At 41.1% G+C, this 18,772-nt stretch overlaps 1 protein-coding gene across 10 annotated transcripts in view; it reads right to left on the bottom strand.

The window, feature by feature from the left end:
* AIG1 (androgen induced 1) overlaps positions 1-18,772 on the bottom strand; it is a 301,519-nt gene that overhangs the window by 94,802 nt on the left and 187,945 nt on the right. For 2 of the 10 annotated variants that reach the window (XR_010413796.1, XM_064598178.1), the window contains one exon: positions 1-18,772. This exon is cut by the window's left edge and continues 17,960 nt beyond it. The exons of the other annotated variants lie outside the window; for them this stretch is intronic. Coding sequence is in view for 1 of the 2 variants with exons in the window: in XM_064598178.1 (XP_064454248.1) it covers position 18,772 (1 nt within the window). In the remaining variant the exon portion in view is untranslated. 10 annotated transcript variants of the gene reach the window in all.

Raw genomic sequence — 18,772 nt, 5'->3', positions numbered from 1 at the left:
TATTCCAATTTTGTGTATGTTAGACCATTTGAAATTGCTCCAGAGTTCTTGGGTATTATGTCTCATCTTTTTTATTCTTTTTCCTCTTGCACTTTAATTTGAGAAGTTTCTACGGATATATTGTCAAGCTCACTGATTCTGTCCTTGGCTGTGTCCAGTCTACTTATGAATCCATCAAAGATGTTCTTCATTTCTGTTACAGTGTCTTTGTAACATTTCCTTTTGATTCTTTCTTAGAGTTTTCAGCTCTGCTTCCAATGTTTTATTGTTTTTATATGTTGTCTACTTTTATCACGAGCTCCCTTAACCTATTCATCATAGTTATTTTAAACTCATTATAATTAAATCTGTGCCACAGCTGATTTTGATGCTCACTTTGTCTTTTCAGAATCTATTTTTTCTTTACTTTTATCATGCTTTGTAATTTTTTGTTGCTGTTGAAAGTCAGACATGATGTTTCTGGTAGTAGACACAGAAGTAAATAGAACTTTAGTGTGTTAGTCTAAGACTTGGGCTGTGTTTAATGTTTGCTATAGCCGTAAGTGCCAGAGGTTTTGATTTCCTTTAGTGTCTTTGTTTTTCTTTCCCTTTTATCGTTGAGTTTCCCTAAGAACTCCTTAAATAACATCCATGTCTTGTAACTCTCTCAGTTAATCTAGTATTATACTGGAACCCTGTTGATGGGGTGGGAGGTGTGGAGACAGGGATGAGTTCTATAATCATATGGTTAAATCTCCTCTGTCTCTAGTCTGTGAGACAGGAAACGTAGCAAGAGGGCTACAGTTGAGTAACTTCCTTTTCCCCACATCTGTAAAGCTCTGGTAAAGTCTTTTCCCTTTCCAAGAAGGTCTGTGTTGTTGAGAATGCTCTGGGTGTATATAACAATTATTATTTTGTCACTCTTTTTTCCAAAACACAAGGGTTTTTCTTGGCTTTTCACTATTGATCTCATTCATCTTTGAGTCTCTATCAGCTAACACAACCAACACTGAGTGAATAATGTATACATCTGTAGTACAAATAAATCAGTGAATAAAGGTTATATCCATAAAGATAGTTTAGAATAAAAAGTAGAAAGTATTTGCATCTCAACACTGGTGAGTGCACTCAAAATGCAGGGCAATTTAAAATTTATATTCATTAAACAGAGGCAAAAATGTTAATTTTTGCTAATTTATAAAATGGGAAAATAGTGGTGCTTTGCACAGTTCTTTCAGGTTGGCCCTCCCTCTGGTCTGGCTCCAGAGGCTCTGCTTCCACTCCTTCCTGCTCACAACATTCTACTGTATTCCCTCTTCTTGGTCAGTAGTTTCTAGTCCTGGTGACCTTGAACCTCTCCCTTTCCATCTTAATCCTGGGTCCTTTCCATTTCTGCATCACTGGCCAAATTCATATCTAATTCCTTATTAATTCCTGTTCTCCATCTCATTGAGGTTTTCTTTTTAAAGTATTTTAAAATGTATTTAATATATGGTAGAGATTTTACATACCTCCATGCATGTTAAACCTACTTAGGTCATTTATAATGAAGGCTAAAACAACTAGGGATACAATGCCCTGTGGAAATCTCATAAATTAAAGTAGCTAAAACTGAAGTATTAAAATCCTACCAGTTCATAAATGTTTTCAGATCTCCTAGCCTAGGGGAAGGAGAAAATTGAATTAAATTAAATTAAATTAGAGTTACACTTTTTACTCTCTCCTGAGTAAGTGGCAGAAATGATGTTTTTGCAGAGATGAATAGAAGACAACACGAAGCCTTAGTAAATTCTTCTCTTTATTTGAACGACTGCATACCAGGTGACTTCTCTGGTGATCTCTGTTAGAACAAGACAGGGCTGCGTAATAAAGCTCCCACGTGCTGTTATGGACTCAAATAATTGAGTCACAACCAAAGGAAAGTAACACTTACCAGAATGCATTTGCTTTAAACAACAAAGACAATGAGAAATCCAGGTGTTGAGTCACTAAGAAAAATGAACACATACACAAACACAACAAAATCCAAAACTATTTTCATTTTTTAATGTTATCCTTTATATTTTAAGAAGTTGATGTTTTTCTTCTATAGTTTTACATTGCACTCTTATTAGTGTACAATTGCAAACTTGTATTTTGTTGGGTTCAGCACTGATGAAATGATTCTATCATTTAATTCTATTTGTCCCTAGGATATAATATGAGACCACGGAAGGTCATTAATAGGACATAATGTAATGAGATCAAAGGGACACCAGTCTCACTTGGTGGATGGCTCCTTAAAAGAAAACCTGAGGAGACAGCATGCCCTCACTCATTGTGGCACCCAAAGACCAGTTTCCTGACTATACTGGCATTATTAATATTCTATTTCTTTTCATTAAGCAGTGACACAGTGAGTATTTGGATACTGTCTATGTTACAACGAGAATAACAAAAGAAGGACTGCTACCATGGAAACCTACCTGATGGCCTTTGTGGTGAGCTTCTTGCTACTTGAATGCAAGCAAACTCCATACAACAAAGAGCCGATCAATGTTAGGCATAAAGCTTCTATGCAAGAGCACTGATTATTAACTTTAATGAATGCCTTCAACATTGCAATCCAAGGCAGCATTATTCTTGTCCAACCTCATTATTAGATAAGCACAGGGGAACTTGCATTAAGATATATTTTGGATTGCAAAGCAAGAACCAATTTAGGGCCATCTCCCACTATTTGTTTCTTGTAAAAACAAGCTATATAGTTAGTTTAAAGATGGATGCACTTAGAAATAAACTATTAAAAGCAAACTAAAAAGCTGGACTGTTGCCAGCTACATTTCAATAGATCAACCTCACTTAATTTGTATGTGTCAGATATTTCTTCCTCTACACAGTGCTTTCCTCAGAGGAAAATTCATTCAGAGGCTTGGAGCATACAATGTTTTAAATATAGCTGTATTTTCTGTGTGGTTATTTTACAGAAGGATTTATTTGGTCACATTCAGGCAATATCCCTATTAACCCAATATGCAATTAAAATCCAGATTTTTCATAATTTAATAATTTTGGGGAGTATACACAGCCAAAATTTTAATTGAGTTAACAAAATGGAATAAAAAATTAAGTTGACAAAATTGATGGTAATGGGGCAGGCATATTACTAATAGTTTTCTTTCTTTTGGAAAACCACTTTAATCCTCTTCAATATCAATTAAGAGGTTATCTCTAATACTAGACTGTATTTGAGATCCTGGTTAGTACTCTATTCTTTCTATCTGTGGTCACCTGAGTGCCACTTTCCAATTTTGCTCTAGAAATCTTCATTCAAGAATGGAACAGCAAATGTGGACAAAGAAAGAAAGTGGGAGAATTGATAAGCTAATATTTCTGAAAAATTTATTTTTAACTTTGACGGGAAACTTGTTCAGAACTACAAATATATATGTTTTGACAAATACTCCAATTCTCCTTTATTTTTAAAGGTGTGAAATTCATCTGGAAAGAGTTGCAATGGCCATTGTGTTGGAAAGACATCCACATTACTGTCCTGCCCTAGTTCTTACCATCTTTGACCCTCATGGATTCATGGTTTTGAAAGTATTCATCATTCATTCATTTATCCCTTCAAAATTTACTGGGCCCCAGTTATGCACCAGGCACTGTCTCAGGTGTTGGGGATAATTTGGAGAATGTCTTAGTAGTTCCTGCCCACAAGCTTATAGTCCAGTGGTGGTGCAGGGGTGAGGTTTCAAAATAATGCTGTAAGTGCTATGATGGGGTGATTAGGCATGCCATGGGAATACTTGAAAGGGGCACCTAACACCAACCAGAGTGTCAGGGATGGTTTCCTGGGTGAAGTGACATCTGATCTGAGACTCAAAGATAGATGGTAAGTGGAGGTAAGTCCTGGAAGCAAATGGTCCCCACAGAGAGAAGGAGTGAGTGAGACCAAGTTCAAGGAAATAGAAGAAGTTTAGTAGAACTGGTATATGGAGTTCTGAGGAAGAGGCAGAGCTCACTTCAAAGGGATTTGTGTGCCATAAAATTTTATGATAGTGCAGCATTATTTTGTGATATCAAATCTAACCAGGCTTCCCTGTGCCCCAAAATCTTTACACTTCCCTCTAAGCTCTTTCTCCCTTTAACTATACATCCACACTTCCATCTTTAGCCGAAAAGCTGGAAACAACCCCAAAATGTCCATCAATTGATGAATGGATAAACCAATTGTACTTTATCTATACAATGGAATGTTATTTGGTTATAAAAAGGAATGTAGTGCTAATACATGCTACAACATGGATGAATCTTAAAAACATCATGCTGAGCAAAAAAAGCCAGACACAAAAGGCCACATATTGTATGGTTTCATTTATATGAAATATCCAGAAGAGGCAAATCCATATAGACAGAAAGTAGAGTAGTCATTTCTAGAGGCTGGAGGGAGGGGAGAGTAGGGAGTGACTGCTTAAAAGGTACAGGGATTCTTTTGGGGTTGATAAAAATGTTCTGGAATTAATAATAGTGATGGTTGTACAGCCTCATGAATATTCTTAAAACCACTGGATTGTATGTAAATTTTATGTCTACAAAAATCCAACAAGTTACAGGTGCAGATGAAACAAGTTTGGCAATATATTGATAATTACTGAAGTTAGGTGATGGGTAGTAGGGTTTATTGTATCAGTCCCTCTTAAAAAAAGCAAAACAAGCAAACCAAAAAACGCTTTCATGTGACAAAGACAATAGAAGCCAAGAGATAACAACTCACCCAGCTTGTTGTCACCAAACATTAATGTTTGCTTACAGTCTCTTCTTATTCATTCATTTTTGTGTTTAACACATGCTTTGAGCCAAACATTTTGCTAGGAGATGGGGATATTGCAATGAACACAAGAGGCATAACTCCTACCCTCAAAACTTTGCCATTGGAAGGAAAGCCAGACAATAGAGTGACAGGTGAGGGAAGGACATGGTGTGAATGTCTTGAGGCATGAGAGAACGTGGTGTGTCAGGATGGAAAGAAGTCAAGTACGACTGAAGGGTAGAGGGCGAGCAAGCAAGGGCAGGAGATGAGGTGGCATAGTTAGGCAGGGGTGAAATTATACAGGGCCTCTGAGGCCACTAAGTGTTTCAGGACTGAAAAGCTCTCCAGATGCTGTCTCTTCTTCAAGGCCAGTTCTTTTTCATCTGTGTAGGCAGGAAATCAAAGTATCAAGAAGAATGGAGAAGTCACTGTTCTTTCCCTCAATAGTGGCTCAGGCATGAGCAAAGATGTCTTCTCTGCTAAGGATGATAATCAGTGTGCCTGGTTGCTTTCTGTTATTTATTGCTCAAAACAACAGGATGTCATGGTAGGTATGGGACAGAGGGAGAATCATATGGATGGTGAACCCAGACAAGAGAGGTGTCTGCCATCAAAGAATGCTATTGAATGTGGCTCTCTTCCTACTGGGTGGGGTGGGGAATGTGACACTGCACCTTTGGCAGTGATTCCTGTAGCCCCTGAGAAACACCATGTTCTTCTTCAGTGAAGCTCCCTTGAGCTTCAAGGCCTTCTGTCACAGATCCTATTTGACATCTCCCGTAGCCCAGCTGTGCATGTTGCTATTCTGACTGTGCCGTCACCGTATAGCCTCTGGTCATACACAGGTGGGTGTACAGACTTGGGTAATGGTGTCCCCTGTCACCCACACAATGCCCATTTATGAGGGTTACACCTGGTCCCTGTTAGCTTATTTCTGAACCCAGCTAGCTGAGACTTGGACGAATATTTCTAACGGTTGTGAGAAAAAGATGTCATAACGGCACTATCACAGAAGAGAAAGAAATGGTACATGGCATCAGGGGAAGTAGTACCACCTTATCCTGGATGTCCAACAGGAGGTACCGCTGCTCATCGCCCTCTCTGGAGAACAGAACTAAGCTCCCTGAGGCCAGCTCATTTCCCTCTGGAGGGAGAGGGTCTTAGACCCAGAAGCTCTTGCTAGCCACCCTTCCTAGGCATGGAATCATGGCATTCACAAGAACACCTCTGATGTAACCATAAGATGTGATGCTATATTGGGAAAGGCCTAGATGCCAATACGATGTGTAGCACGTGGTGGTGGTATTACCAAGTAGGCCAGTGTGGCTGACTTTAGAATGCAGATGTCACAGCCCCGGAGCCAACTACAGTAAAATTAAGATTACCAGTCCTCTGATTGCAATTATAGCATCTGGCTACCCCTTTGACCTCCCAGCAGATGTGGATGAGCAGGTAGAATTCCAGTGAGTTTGGCCTGTTGGCCATTGCAAATGCCTTTAAATGGGCTGCTAGCAGATACACAGCACTTTTCTGTACGAGTTAGTTCACCGTACAGGTTGGCCCTGGCAGAGGACACATCTCGTTAGTCTTATCTACCTGGAACATGCCGTCTTAAAAAGACACCTGTCCTTGTCTGACAGGAAGGCAAATAGCACTATTTAACATCATACTCAAGTTAGTATTTTTTGATAATATGTTTTCTGAAATTCTCTACATATGTTTGGTTTAAAGTTTATACATTCGGTTGGGCATTCTGTGTGACAAAGGGAGCTTAAGGGGGATGTGTTTATGGAAGGGACTTGGCCTGATGTGATGGTGTTTGGCTGACTGACAATTTCATGTGAGCTGTTAGCTCTTCTGGGGCCTGACTGGAGCTACACATAGTACTAATGGCAATTCCTGGATTTCTCAAGAGGCTGGCAAGACTTTATGAATGAACTGTCACTTCTTTCTTGCAGTCTTCCAGCAGAGCTAGGAAATACAGCTAATCCAAGCCTTCAAACTCCATTTTCCTTCTCATCCAATGTGTTTTCAGCAGAAGAGCACAGGGCTTAAACAACTCATTATAGTTGCAAAACAATTTGTGTATTTGTACCTGTAAATTTATGCATTGTCTTAATTTATGTAAGATTTTTGTGTGTATTTCTCAGCTTTTAAGGATGACTTACACATCTTTTTTTTCTACTGTTACGTGAGACTATCACAGCCCAAGGATACGTCATGGCATAAGGAAAAATAAAAGTGCTACCCAAAAAGAAAAAAAAGAACCCCAGACAGGAAAAAACAAACTATTGAAGGGTTGTAAGTAGGAAGATTGACATGATCAGATTTGCATTTTAAAACACTGTGCCCATGAGGTGGAGAGGGGACAGGAGACAGTGTGAGAAAGGGAGTGAAGAGGGTTTGAGTGTGGGCAGGGTTAGATCACCAGGGCCTGCCAAGGAGAACATGAGGAGGATACCAGACAGAGCATGGCATCATGGGAAATGGGCAAACCAACCAACCAACCAACCAACCAACCAACCAACCAACCAATCAATCAAAGGAACACACACAAAACAGATTCAGAGAAAGATGTTGTAGAGAGGTAAAATAAAAGTAGTTCTGGTGGGAAGAGGAAAGGTAGAATTGAGCTCATTCTGACTGGAGGAGGGCAAGATGTGGACAGCTCCAAGTGCACTGAACTTCTTTGCCTGTGATTTGCCCTCTTGCTTCCAGGCCATCTCCTTTCTCTGCCTGACACACTTTTACCTTGGCCCTTTGTATGGCTAACACTTACTCACCCTCAAGGGCCAGCTCCCATGTCACTTCTTTTGGAGGCCTTTCTTGACCCTATGAGTCTGGGTTAGGGAAAGTTCCTCTGGAATTTCAGAGCCTTCTGTATTTCTACTATTATAAACAGCCCATATCAACTGTAAGGTAATTACTTTTTTATTTTTCTGTATCCTACAATAGACTGTCAGCTCCTTGAGGGCAGAGCTGAAGCTTAATACATTGTTTACCACCTGTACCTAGCACGATGCCTGACACATGGCAGGGACACAAACACTTATTTGAGAGAGTTAATGAATCTTGTCCTGAGTCTACATTGACCCAATCTTTCAGATTAAGGGAGAATTAAAATGTTATAATAACAATCAAACTAGTTCATTGTCTTTGAAAATTACTAGGAAAATGGGTCTACTTAAATGTATAAAGCCAAAGTTTTACGTGGTTATTTTAGACTAATTTTCTTTTGCCATTTCCTTTATATCTCAATCAAAGGTCATTTTGGCTGCAGATTTCTTTTCGCTCTTATGGCATAAACCATCAAATCTGGTACTGGGGCGCCTGGGTGGTGCGGTCGGTTAGGCATCTGACTCTTGGTTCCTGCTCAGGGCATGATCTCAGGGGTTGTGGGATTGAGCCCCATGTCACTTAAGACTCTCTCTCCCTCTTCATTTGCCCTCCCATCCCCTCCCCATGTGCACTCATTCATGCTCTCTCTCTCTAAAAATAAATAAATAAATCTTTTAAAAACACCCTCAAATCTTGTATAAATATGTCCTCATCTGAATTGTTTATTTTCAATCAATGTTTATTTTGTGCCTCAGGGGAAACCAACAATGCTGGGTGCTGTGGGAGACACAAATGTCTGCAGGCTGTGGAAACCTTCTGCTGAAGGTGAGACTGAGCAGGCTAATAGTCACTGTGAAGATGTGCATATAATCCCCTCCTGCAGCCACCAGAGAACATGTTCTGAACCTTCAAAATGCTTCCATACTCTCAAAGACACAGAGAAGGCTCACTTCAGGGAAATGAACAGGCTATAATTTGGCTAATAAATGGATCTTTCCTCTACTTGAAATGTTTTTATTTCATGACCTGGATCACCTCCCATACATGGAATGCCACTCTGGCAAGGAGTGCAGTCTGTGTGGTTCTTTCTAGAAGTCTATCAGCTTCAGTTGGCAATTTAAGTGAACCAAGCAGGTGGGAGAAGAGACAAGCTGAAATTCAATATTAGAGAAATGGGTGGTAGGAACATTGTAAACTACTTTATATGGTTACCATTGAGCTAAGTGTAAGGTAGGTGTGTGTGTATGTATATATATAATTTAAATTTTCCCTACTTTATCTGCTTGCTTTTAAAACTCATACACTGTCACAGTTTCTCTTATTAAGCAATCTATCTTAAGAATATTTTCTGACATTTTGATTGATATGATGTCAAAAGGAAATGTGTTTGTATTAACCCTTAGACAACTGTAGATAAGAAAGCTCTCTTTATTTTCTTTAAGACCAATTCAACTGCTGACCTTTCTCTTGCTCTAGATAGTGAAGGGAGAGGGTCTGGGGGGCAGGCTTTGAAAAAAAAATCAACCAAATAACCACATAACAACAACTGCTCTGACCTGTACCTCTAAAACAAATAATACATTATATGTTAAAAATAAGAAGATGGTAGGAAGGGAAAAATGAAGGGGGGGAAATCGGAGGGGTAGACGAACCATGAGAGATGATGGACTCTGGAAAACAAACTGAGGGTTCTGGTGGGGAGGGGGTTGGGAGGATGGGTTGGCCTAGTAGTGGGTATTGAGGAGGGCACGTCCTGCATGGAGCACTGGGTGTTATGCACAAACAATGAATCATGGAACACTACATCAAAAACTAATGATGTAATATATGGTGATTAACGTAACATAATAAAATAAAATTTAAAAAACAACAACAACAACTGCTTTTTAACTCCTTAGATGGAAATGAACAGGGCACTGCAGTAGTGTATTATAGAGAGCCTGAACCAAGTCTTGGGAGCCAGAGAAGGCCTCCCTGAGAAAGAGATAGTTGAGTTGAGAACTGAAGAATGAATCGAGTTTGGAATTAATAATTGTGGGGGCATGACTGAGGGGAGGTTGGGTGGAGGTATGAGGAAGGTGAAAGCTTTGAACTTAGAAGAAACAGATTGCTTTTAACCATTAGAGAGAAGGTCAGTGTGGCTGGAGCTAGCAAGCAAAGAGGGCAAAGGAGGACAAGGAGGCTAGAGAGGTCAGTGGGGCAAATGATGCAGGTCCTTGAAGCCATGCAAAGAAACTTTGGACTTTATTCCTAGAAGCAATGGGAAGTCACCCATACTTTCTGAGCAAGGGAGTGACATGGTCAGTGTGCTTTTAAAGTATCACCCAAGGATCCGGCAGATAGACAGGGGTGGTTGGGGGGGAGAATGCCAGTTCTCTGTGTGGTTTAGGAGAGGGATAACAGAAGCTGGGGCATGGTGTTGGCAGTGGAGAGGGAGCAAAGGGCAAAGATTCTTCAAGTACTTGGAAGTATAGAAGCCAGAAATTGGTGAAAGACTGTCTGTAAAATGCTCCAGAAAGATGGGTTGTGGGTGTCCCATAGATTTCTGGCATGAACACCTGGGTGGATGGCAATGCCCAGGGAATACAGGCTTGGGGTACAGTTGGGAAAGCAGCTACTGCTTGAGCTTGGTGTGCAGTTGCAAGCATGAGAAGCTTATGAGTAAGTATCAGCAGAGAGCACTGAGCTGAGGATCTGGGATGGAAGAAATTTCAAACACAGAGCTGATGGATTTACTTAGGGATAGTAGGTAGTAAGAGAAGAGGACCTCGGTTAAGAAGGCGGGTCCCGAGTTGAGTATTCTCACCACAATAAAATTTAAAAAGTTAATAAATAAAAAAAGAAGAAGACCGAGGGCTGGGCTCCAAAGTACTCCAGCATGGGGGTTTGGGTAGAGTGGGAAGAGCCTGCAGATGATGCTATGAGGGATCATTTTGAGAACGGGGAGGGAAATTGGGAGATTGTGACATCATCCAAGTCTGAGAAGACAGTGATTTAGGAAGGGGCTAATTTAGTATCAAAACTGCTGAAATATCAATGGAGGAGAGGTCTACAAAGCATTCAATGACTTCAGCAAAGTAGAAGTCACTGGTAACATCAACGAAGGTTTGCTAAAGTAATGCAGCTTAACTCCCATTGGAGTGTGTTCATAATGATAACAGTACACACTCCGGGCTCAGGCTTTACATCCACTAAAGATTAATGCTATGTTAATCATCACAACAACCCCATGAGGCAGGTGCTCTTATTACGTCATTCTACAGATGAGGAAGTGAAGGCACAGAGAGAGGTGGCGTGACTTGCCCAAAGTCATATTGTAGAAGAAGAACCCAAGCTCATTGGCTCACGAGTCATTTTTTTAGTCCTGTCTCTTAAATGTGCAAACAGGACTAGAGGCAAGGTAGACAACCCTGCAGAGAAGCTCGGCTGTGAGTAGGGAGACAGTGCAGTAGCTAGATGTAAAAAGGGGTGGTTCCAGAAGGGTAATTTGTGTTTAAGGTGGAATTAAGATGGAGAGTGTTCTAGTATTTATTGGAAGGACCTGTCAGTGGGACTGAAGTTCCAGGAGAATGGAATGATGATGGATGAAGAGCTGGAGCAGGGAGGAGCCAGAGTAGAGGGATGGTGCCCTGTTGGAAGGTATAGAAATTCCTCCCCTATTGTCATAAGAAGGGAGTGGGTACAGTAAGAATGTGTACAGGAAGAAATGGAAAGAATTCCTGTTTAAAGTCTTTTAGAGTCTCTGTGAAATACAAGGTCAGGCCATCAGCTGAGAGAGGACTAGGGAGTGTGAGCTGGAAGCGGAGGCAGGACTGGCAGAGCTGGTGGAGGAAATGCAAAGTAAAATTGCAAAGTAACATCAAGGACACAAGCAGCATCAAACTGGTGATTCCAGAAGACTACAGGGAAAAGAAGTGGTCATGTTGGTATGGATGTTGTGCTGGGAAGTGTGGGGTCATAACCACATAGAAGATGATTTTGGGGCAGGGGGCATGGTTAACAGCATATGGGGAATTCTAGTTCTTTATGTGCTCCCAGCAAGTCTGAGAACCAGCTGTTGGGGGTAGGAGAAGACGAAACTCAGAATAATAAATACTGGGAACTGAGATGGATTATACACCCAAGCCTTTTTTGTCCAGATGCAGATCTAAGAAACTGATTTAATCAACACCCAAGTGGGCACTCTGAGGGGCTGAGTGCAAGCCATACTCTCAGTTGGCAAGCCCTCCATTGTCCAGAAGATGAGAAAACAACAACTCATCTCAACAACGTGTTTGTAAAAATAAGCAGATCGGAATAATGGGAAAGCAATGACATTCTTGGCTCTCAGGGGAAAAGCAGAGCTTGGGAAATAACTTAATGTTCGAACTGTAAGAAATTTTCAGAAAATTCTTTAGCATTCTTAATAGGTTGTGAGGGGACAAAAAGCCCATGAAGCAGGACCAGAATCCATAAGAAGAGCAGAGGATAAAATGAAAATAAGGGTTGTGGGGACAAGGGAGAGAAAGAAATGGGACTTTCCCATATACTCCTCAGACAGTCAGGATTTTTGTGGTGGGAGGAAGGAAAGACACGATCATTTCCCAAGGGCCCCATGTGCTTGTTAGTCCTCACAGCAATTCTGTGGTGCAAGCGTTACTCCTTTTTTATTTATTTTATTTTTATTATTATGTTATGTTAATCACCATACATTACATCATTAGTTTTTCATGTAGTGTTCCATGATTCATTGTTTGTGTATAACACCCAGTGCCTGGTGATGGGTATTAAAGAGGGCACGTTCTGCATGGAGCACTGGGCGTTACTCCCTTTTTAAAGGTGGTAAAAATTAGGCTCAGAGAGGATAAGTGATCTGCTCAAACCAAGGAGAGGGAACTGAACAAAAGATGGTGTGACTTCAAGGATCTGAACCTCCACCTCCCAGAACAGGCACAAGAGGTTAATGAGGGAAGAAACATGGAGAAAGGGGCTGGGGTTAGGTTACTTTATGTCTGAGTATTCTTAGCATATAAACAGAACAACAATGGCTACAGGACTACATGCCAATTATGTGGCAGGTGTTTTACACACATTTTTCTTTCTTTCTCCCCCCCCCCTTTTTTTTTAAGAGAGAGAGAGCATGGGGATGGGGGGAGTGGCAGAGGGAGAGAGAGAATCTTAAGAATCTTAAGCAGGCACCACGTTCAGCGTGGAGCCTGATAACAGGGCTGGATCTCACCACCCTAAGATCGTGACCTGAACAGAAATCAAGAGTCGGACGCTTAACCGACTGAGCCACCCAGAAGCCCCTACACCCATTTTTCTGATTCTCACAGTAATCCTTCCTAAGTATCATGACCCTTTTTTTTTTCAGATGTGGAAATTGAGGCCAACAGAGACTAAGTGATTTGCCCAAGTGTGTAAGTATTCTACTGCTGCTATAATGCATTGCTACAAACGTTGTGGCTGAAAGCAACACACATTTATCTTACAATTCTGTAGGTTAGAAGTCCAACTCAGGGGGCTATAGTCAAGATGTTGGCAGGGCTGTGTTCTTTCTGGATCTGTCTCCTTGACTTCTCTAGCTGCTAGAAGCAGCCCACATTATTTGGCTCATCGTTCCCTTCCACTGTCTTTAAAGCTGGCAGCAATGGTTTGGGTCCTTTTCCTGTAATATCCAGCCAACCCCTTTCTCACAGTCCCGCTCCCCTCTAACCACATTGGGGAAACCAGATGATCAGCTTGGGCCCACTTGGATAATGCAGGCTAACCTCCCCACCCCAAGGTCTTTACTGTAATCACATTTGGTCAAAATTAAGTAGGAAATCCTATTGGCTCTATCTTCAAAATATATCCAGAATCCTTCTAGTTCTCACACTGCCATTTCTACCACCTTGGTCCAAGCCATACCACTGCCTACCAGAAGGGATTACTTCTATAGCCTTGTAATTGTTCTCCTGCTCCATCCTTGCCTCCAGTCCATTCTCAACATAGTAGCCAAAGTGATCCTTTAAAAATGTCTCAGATTATGTCAGTTTTCTGTTCAAAACCTTCCAATAACTCTTGATTTCAGTATGAACTAAGGACACAGTCTTTATATACCCTACGAGGCCTACATAATCCTTCCTCCACTCCAGGGGTCTCTGGTCACTCTCCCCTTGCTCAGCTCCAACACCTGGGCCTTCTGCCTGCATTGAACACACCAGGATTATTGCTGGAGTCTTGAGTGGGAGGGGGCTCTGTATTTTTGTTCTGCCTCCTCCTCCAGTACCTTGAAGTAGAATGGGAGGGCATAGCCTGGTTCTGGGATGTCTCTATCCTGGCCGGGGATCTGGGAGGGGAAATGGGAGGAAGATGAATATCTCCGGACTTCACTGCCCATGGCTGTGCAAGTGGTTTCTCCTTTTCCTCTGCTAATACCTACTCTCCACTGATAAATGTTATGAGGCTGATGTTTAGATGCCTACTTTTGCATGCGGTGCATATGTGTGAGGTTTGTAGGGATCTCTGAAGGGCTTCTCTACTTCAGAGGTTCCATATGTGGGAGACGGACTGGCTCCTGCTCATGGCAGTATGCTACAATCTCTTGCTGTTTGGAAACCCTTGCCCAGGGGCTGGCCTTCTTGGGTGGGCCACCATTAAGACAGCCCTGAGCCCAGTGCTCTACCTCAATGTCAAACCAGATCCACAAGAAACTCACCCATCTTTGCCACATACAAATGATGTGGTCATAGTCTGCCCTACAGCTGCCCCTCCCTCCACCCTGTCATACCCGTCCAATGCTCTTTTCCTTGCTCAGGCAGGAGGCAAATAAAAGTTAAGTCTCTTCCTAAGTTAGATTCCTGTCTTATACCTGATATTTACCAAGGATTCTCTTGGAGCCTCTTATACTTGGCTTTGGTGAATGTGGGGAGGCACTTCCTTCCCCAGTGGTTCCCCTAGACCCCAATTCAAGACTGCAAAGACCCTCTCCTTCTTCCTAGCCAGGCTGAGGAAAGAAGGTTAGGAAGATGGGCATGGCAAAGTGTGGATGGCTTTGGTCATGCGTAAGGGAACAGAGTGTTTGGGCTGTCTTTTATAAGCCCCCAAAAAGGCACCTCTCTTCAGAATGTGAGGCATATACCGCATTACTCTTTCAACTTGGTCCCTGTTCTCCACTGCCAGGAAATCAGGAAAACTTTCACGCACTGTTACAGATGTAAAAGTTATCAGCATAGGCAGTTATGATAGAGTGAAAGGTTCAAGTTGAACAGAGGAAAATGTCATCTGCTGGTCAGAGAACAACAGCATGTTGGCCAGTTTTGCTTAACTGGTGGCAGAAGCATACAATTAAGTAGGGGGACTTTACATGTGGTCTAAAATTTCCCTTTTTTTAGTGAAGAGGGTGTAAATTTTATGCTAAAAATTTTACTTGTTCATGGCTAAAAATTCTTTCCAAGACTTAAATTTGAGTACAATCTTATTTTTAAGATTTTTTTCTTGTGTTTTAAGAAACAATGTTTGTTTCCAGCACAAACTTGAGGAAATAAAGAAAAGTTTCAATAAGAAAGCAAAAAAAATAATCTGCAATTGCATAGCTAATTTATAATCAAGTTTGGTGGAGATAGAACTCTGATTTAGAGAAGTTTAAGACTATACCATGAAAGAAAGATTGCACTTCATCTTGATTTTACTGTTTTATTTTCTGTTTTGAGAAGTTGCACAATGGACACATTTGGGGTTAAGAGATTTGGAATACGAAATGTATCAAAAACCATTAGGGCCCAGAGACAACAGAAATCTCTCTTCTGCTTTAAATAAACTCACTGTAGTGAAAAGACTTGTTTATCCATAAGAAGAAACTCCTATGACTCATTTTCTCCCCTTCCCTAATGCCTCCTTACTCCTGTCTGTGCCTTGTATTTAGTGTTAGCATGTATTATGCATGGGCTCTGAGATCTCATGTGGGCTCTACTGAATAAGAACCACTGTGGGAGGGGGGAATGGACAGGGGCTGGAAGAAACCTTCTCAGGATAGAGAAGACCCACTGCTGAACCTTTGGGGATATACATTTCCTAGATCTGGGGTGGTTTTCCTCTATCTATGTCCTTCAGATTGAGAGGCAAAGCAGTAAGCAGTACCAGTACTATACAGGGAGACAAAGATGTGAGGTGCTGGGGGGCCACAGCCAAGGAACAGATTGGCTACCAGGAGGAGTCCTGCATAGGTAGAGTAAGGATATCTTCTTTTACAGAATTTGTCAACTAGAGGGTGACAGCAGTCAACATTCCATGATTTTTTTTTAATTTAAATTCAATTATCTAACATATAGTACATCATTAGTTTTTGATATAATGTTCAATGATTCATTAGTTGCATATAACATTCCATGATCTTAAAGCTCTGTTTTACTCAATCCCCCTTCAAGAATTCCTGATGGTACTTTTAAACTTAAAAAGCAAACAAAAGTGATATTTTCATATCCTTTAGGGCTATTTTGGGCTTTTAAAGTGATGAGTGTATGAGTGAGTGAAAGAGTGAAGAGTAAAAGTAAAAGCAAAAGGCTTACAGCATTGTAACTAAAATTCTCAAACCTTTGATAAGAAAAGAGTACGTGCTCTGCTACTATGTGTTGTCTTCAGAACAGTATGTATAGAACTACTAATACTAACATTACTACTACTACTACTACCACCATCAATAAAAGAAAATATAAAAATTTTTTACTGTGTGCCAGGCATTGTTCTATGGGTTCTATATACAGTAACTGCATTCTCACAACTGCCCCGTGAGGTCCTTGTCCCTATTTTATACCCAAGTAAGTTAGAGCTCAGAAAAGTTAAGTGAAGGAGTCAGAATTCTAACCCAGGAAGTGGCCTTAACTATTAGACATGCTGCTTCTGATGTATTGCTTCAAAACAAAACCAAAACTAAACACACACTTAATCTGTTCACCCACAGAAGTACTCTTCACCAAGAAGAAGGCAGTGGAGAGCACAGTGAATTGTACAGACTGTGGCCACACCAGGGCTTGCATTCCAGATCTGGCAACAACAAGGACACGTGGCTTTTCCTTGGGCAAGTCATATACTCTCTAAGTTTTATTTTCCTTATCTGTAAAATAGGCTAGATAATGCCTATCTCAAAGGGTTATCTGGGGAACTAAATAACATAATATTTGAAAAGCACTTGGCACAGAATTCAAAAGAATGGTATTCATTACAATTCCTGTTAATTACTGTTGCATTAGAAACCAAGAGGACCTCTGTGTTTTATCCTGTGTAAGATAATACAGGTCATCTCATTTTTTAGGGGAAACCCCACAACTAGGGTGCAGAGAATGTGTGGGGGAATGATGATGGAGGGGAGGTATGCAGAAAAGGTATTAAGAGCCCACCATAAGTGGACAGGGAGATGTTTGTGTCCAGACCCTGGGTAAGTGGAGAGAAGTATGGTGGGAAGCAGAAGGAGGCAGAAAAGGAGTCTGGGATGACTTCTGATGCTCAGCTTGGGAGGACTGAAGTAGGGGTTGGGAAATGGAGCCGCTCAGGGTGGCATCTCAATGGGCTCCAGTCTATGCGTGAAAGCTCTGTATGCTGTCTCAACTTTGGCTATCAAACCTAGGAAGACAATAAGTTCAGATAAGGAGGGAGCCATGTGGGAATGGACAGTGAGTGGGAATCAGAACAAAACAGAGACTGTCTGGCCAGCAGATGCAGAGGTATGGATTCAGCTCGACCATGCAGGGGATGGCAGGGGAGATCTATTTGTTTTATAATTAGCATATGATATGGGGAATGCTTTCTTCCATTTTGGCACGAGGTTCTGGAATGTCCAGTTACAATCTTGGTATGCTACCAAAAGATTTCATATCCTGAACTTTTTACTATCGTATCACCAGTAAGGCGGCTCTGAGATAGTCTGGTAGGAAGCAAAAGCCAGTACCTTTTTGATGACAATGAAAATCCTTGGATTTATATACTATGACATGATGTGAGGGGCATTGTTTAGCTCTTGACACAGCTATGAATACCTAGGGCAGAACACCAAAGGAAAAAGTCTACTTTGAAATCTCTCTCAGAACAAATCTGAGAGAATTTGCTGGTTAATGCAAATACATGTCCAAACAAGTACTGGTTTACTTAGGGAGTATGCAGAGCTGGCAAGCCTCACTTGGCATGAAGAGCATGAGTAATGATTCATTTTAATGAGGGATCTTGGGGGTCTATAATGAAGGCTATGTGGTATTTCCCATGTGTCTCTTTGGAATGTGGACTGAGTGTACCCACAGTGGAAGAAAAGCCATTGGAAAATACATAGTTCACAAAACCTCTGGGGCTCTATAAGATTTAGATAATTTAATGGCATAGAAATGAATTCACAGAAATACACCCAGAGATCTCAGAGTAAAAAGCTTCCCTTCCCACAGGTAAGCAAATATGAGCACAAAGTAATGAGACTATATTTTTTGGGGAAAGGGGGATTTAATTTTTAATGATTTTTTATTTTAAGATGAATGCATCCCTGGAATAATTCCTAGACTCCCTACATGACTCTTCTGAAAGGTAAGAGTCATTTGAATATCAAGTTCATATATATAAAGTACATATATTCATTTTTGAGACATAATTTCAGTCACATTTCACCTGTGAGCTCTGATCATTTGGAGCTTTTCTATTAGAGAAAATCAATACTTAACGTTTGAGGTGGAAACAAAAAAATCTTGAAAGTGACAAGGAAAACCAACATTGCCCAGTCTTTACGATGGTCTTTGACTAGTCGATGAAATGGCAGATAGAATGAGCATTACTGCATGTTTGTTCTGGGGTCTTTCATCTGGGTGTCCCCTTAGATCCAGCTACAGGGTATGACTTCCTAGAAACAAATTTCCTTTCTGGTCAGATCTGGAGCATTGTGTGATCATTCATTGCAAAGTATGTGAAGTACTGTACTGACCTTTATCTTGTATTTCTGGGCTGGCTAGAGCAAAACACTCCACAGAGCCTGGGCCTCCCAAAGAGCTCCGGGATTTTGGAGGGATTACGTACAGTTCTGGGGTGTTTGGAAGAATGTGATTCAGTCCTTCAGGCTTAAAGGAGGGGATGGTGACCCAGAACTCAGGACAAGAGAGTCCCAAGAGGCAGAAATGTTGGTGGGAGGAACCTCTTCTGTGTGTACTGATATATCAAAGAGGACTTGGAATT

The sequence above is a fragment of the Mirounga angustirostris genome, unplaced genomic scaffold, assembly GCF_029215605.1.
Source record: "Mirounga angustirostris isolate CCGP_5_RB_7025 unplaced genomic scaffold, mMirAng1.0.hap1 SCAF_8, whole genome shotgun sequence".
NCBI lineage: Eukaryota > Metazoa > Chordata > Mammalia > Carnivora > Phocidae > Mirounga > Mirounga angustirostris.
Note: the sequence above shows the minus strand (reverse complement) of the source record. Positions and strands in the feature narration are given on the sequence as shown.